We start from the raw sequence: 3285 nt of genomic DNA, 5'->3' as shown, positions 1-3285 counted from the left end.
CTGGACTGGATGAGCTTTTGAGGTCCCTTCCAACCCCCAACATTCTGTGATTGAGTTCAAGAGCTTGCTCTCGGCCCCGGCCGCAACCGGGGAAGTCTGGCGGTGGCAGAGCATCTCCTCTGCCTACAAGGAGGTTGTAGTCTGTGGCTTTGCAGACCTTTTCCTGCCGCTCAGAAGGGAGGTTGTGTTGGGAAGCTGAGGCAGTGGGAGGAGCCGGATGGATGTGCAGATACACCTGCGCCCCATCTCCTCACCTTAGAGCTCCCTGAGGTTCCGCCAGCTCTTGAGTATTTGCATCCCGGTTGCTTTGGGTTCCCCGTCGCCGTGTGGAAGTGATGACTGAGCTGACCCTGAGTCTTAATTTGAGGAGTGTAGGCTGCTCCCGGTTAGCTCCTGCGCCGCTCCCTGACTGGTTTTGGCACAGAAGGAATTACTGAAATAGGCTCTTTCACACTTTGTAGAACTCTTTCTGCTTGAGCTTCTTAATCTGTGGTTAAATATGGGCGATGATTTGGCAGTGAGGCTAAAAGGCACAAAAAATAATCTTTGTTTTCAAAACAAAAGTTCTCCGTGATCCCTCTCAGATCCTGGACGGTACTTGTAAGTGGTACAAAATACAGATTTAGGGCAGGTAGAGGAAGCAGTGACAGTGGTCCTGTTGTACTGGAATGATGCAGCTGCGTTACTTCTGCTGTTTTGAGGGAAAATCTCCATGTTTTGAAAATGAAGTGCATGAAATTCCTTAGACCCTACAGTCACTGCAGTGCTTGAGAGCCAAATATTAGGAGAGCTTCCTGGGAAGGACCAATTCTTTTTATTTCGGTCTGACCCCCTGGTGGATGGGAACTAGGGAACTTCTAGGCCTTTCAGATTTCTCCCATATTAGAAATAGGGTGGCAGTGGTAAATAGGAGGTTAGTTTACAACATGGTTTTGAAGTTGGTGGTATTAAAAATACTGCTGCTGCGGCCAGACAGGACAGCAATACAACAGCTCAGACCTTTTTTATTCTCTAGCAAGTCAAATACTTGGCCAGCATGATTTTTTTTCCCCCAAAGGAAGGGTAGTTGGGGCACTAGCAGGTGGAGCTGTCCTGTAGTGGTGTGGCAGCATCAGCTGGTACCGCTGCAGGCAAAAATACACGTGGGCTGTTAGCAAGGGTCCCTCACAGCTCCCTATGGGGGTTTTGAGGGCTTTTTTTCAGTAGCTCAGGCACAGGCAGCGCAACCAGTCTCTTTGCAAAAAAATTTAGACTGAAGAGGAGGTGTTTGATTTGGTGCTCATGGTTGTATCTGCTGTTTTATGCTGCACCTCTGTTACCTGTCAGGCTTCAGCTTTTATATAATTCTCATGTTTTTCTTAATCTCAGGATTGGCATGAGAGGACGAGAGCTGATGGGCGGAGTTGGAAAAACGATGATGCAGAGCGGTGGAACGTTTGGGACATTCATGGCTATCGGCATGGGAATCCGCTGCTAACCCGGAGCATCGCTTCTGCCCCAGCGTGCCCCCGTCCAGCCATTCCTCCTCTGTACCATAATAAAATCTTTAGATTCCTGGAAGCGAGAGCTCTTCATGGAGCAACGCAGCACCATCCTCCTTGCTCTGCCGATTGTAAACGTGGTTTTTACCAAGTTTCTACTTTCCTCCCATGACAATGGGAATCCTTTGTACTACATTAAAGGCCCTGTTCCACAGGTTTGAAGTGCAGCGCAGCGTTTCTCCCTTGGGTACTCGGGCAGCTCGCATCGGCAGCGATGTGGAGCCCCTCCCTGGCGCTGGTACATTCGCGACTCTGGGAGTTACTCTGTGGCTAATTCAGATCAACGATCAGATTTCTCTCCTTTTGAAAAAATAGATGGGTTGAAGCTGGCCCCATTGCCGAGTTCCAACGAATACGGGGCAAATGCCCTCACAGGGAGCGAGGGATCCCAGAAGGACTTCGGGAAGTCCTTTTGCACGTAAGGGCAAATTACAGCAGCTCAGGCACCTTCTTCCAGGCAGACCGGGGGTGTGGGAAGCAGTCAGGGAAGGGGCAGCTGGAAATCGTGGCAGTTGCTGGAAAATGGAAAAGGGCTCCCGTCCCGTGACAGCTAGAGGTATTTTGTGCTGAGTCACGAGGATGACGGATGCCAGACGTGGGAGAGGTAAGCTCCTTACCAAGCCTTGAGCAAAGCCTTTCCTAAAGCTCTCCTTGCCTGCCCAGACAGCAGAGCCTGGCTGCGCTGCCCCGCACAGCTCTGACTTTTCACTCCCTCGGCAAGGGAAGGGACTTCACCCGCGGGAGCTGCACTCCCAGAACCGTTCTGAACCCTCAGTGGGCCGGCAGGGTGTTCCTGCCCTTCGCCAGCCGTGGTGGCAGTGCCTGCAGCTGAGCCCCGAAACATTGAGCCAAGCGTGGTAATCTCCCGTTATCTGCCTTTTGGAACCAGGCTCATCTCTGCTCCTCCTTTCTTTCTGTTCGAGCACAGGGCAGAGCAGAACCTGGACCAGCACCTACACCATCGTTACCTGGCACACGTGCCACCGTCCCACTTGAGGGAGAAACACGAGCCTCCTGTCACACACAGCAGTAACCTCCAAGAGAAACTGCCACTGACAGCCCAGTTGAACACAGCTACTCTGGCACAGCTCCAGTTTGACTCCGGCTGGCACTGGTGGCTTCAAACTGGCGACTACAAATAAGCGGAACAGGAGAGCAGCATTGCTGGGCCTGTCACGAGCTCCCCTGACACCCTTGTGCAGCGTATTCCTGCCCTGCCCACACGTGCCTTTGTCCAACTCTCACCCCGTCCCCTTTCCTCACCTGGCTCCCGCCCGGGTTGCTGGAGCCGGAGCTCGGCTGCGGCTGCCCCTGCACATTTCCAGCCGCCTGGGTTGGGTGGGTTTGCCAAAGGCAGCTTTGATTAGCCCGTAGTACCACCAGGGGTAGGGGGCAAGGGGCACAGCAGGAGGGCAGGGCACTGGGCAGGCTGCCCCACACAAACCCCGCCACAAGCCCACTTACATCACTTCTGCAGCCCTCGGACTCAACTGTCTGTGAAAGGTGGGGCCGCAGGGGGCAGGGGAGACGTCGCCTCTGGAGGGCCTGACAAAGGGCAAGAGCCCTCCACGGCCCCGGCCCTGGGAAAAGCCACCGGCTGCAGGACAGAGGGTTCAAACCAGTAGGAACCAACTCCTGCTTTTTTTCCCCCGGAGGAGCGGCATTCCCAGCATCGACCACTCACCTCCCGTCTTCAGCCCGCTCTGCTGCAGTCACACCACGAGAGCAGAGAAAGAAAGCTTCG

The 3285-nt window shown here is 53.9% G+C and overlaps 1 protein-coding gene across 1 annotated transcript; it reads left to right on the top strand.

The window, feature by feature from the left end:
* Window positions 1–1368: 1368 nt before the first annotated feature.
* On the top strand, window positions 1369–1477 carry ROMO1 (reactive oxygen species modulator 1; the record flags this gene model as incomplete). The annotated part of the gene is made up of 1 exon (XM_009868323.1): window positions 1369–1477. A coding segment is annotated over one exon (109 nt), but the record flags the coding sequence as incomplete, so codon positions are not given.
* Window positions 1478–3285: the final 1808 nt, after the last annotated feature.

The sequence above is a fragment of the Apaloderma vittatum genome, unplaced genomic scaffold (assembly GCF_000703405.1).
Source record: "Apaloderma vittatum isolate BGI_N311 unplaced genomic scaffold, ASM70340v1 scaffold37120, whole genome shotgun sequence".
In the NCBI taxonomy this organism is placed as follows: Eukaryota; Metazoa; Chordata; class Aves; order Trogoniformes; family Trogonidae; genus Apaloderma; species Apaloderma vittatum.
The sequence above is the reverse complement of the archived record's forward strand: the minus strand, read 5'-3'. Positions and strand labels throughout refer to the sequence as shown.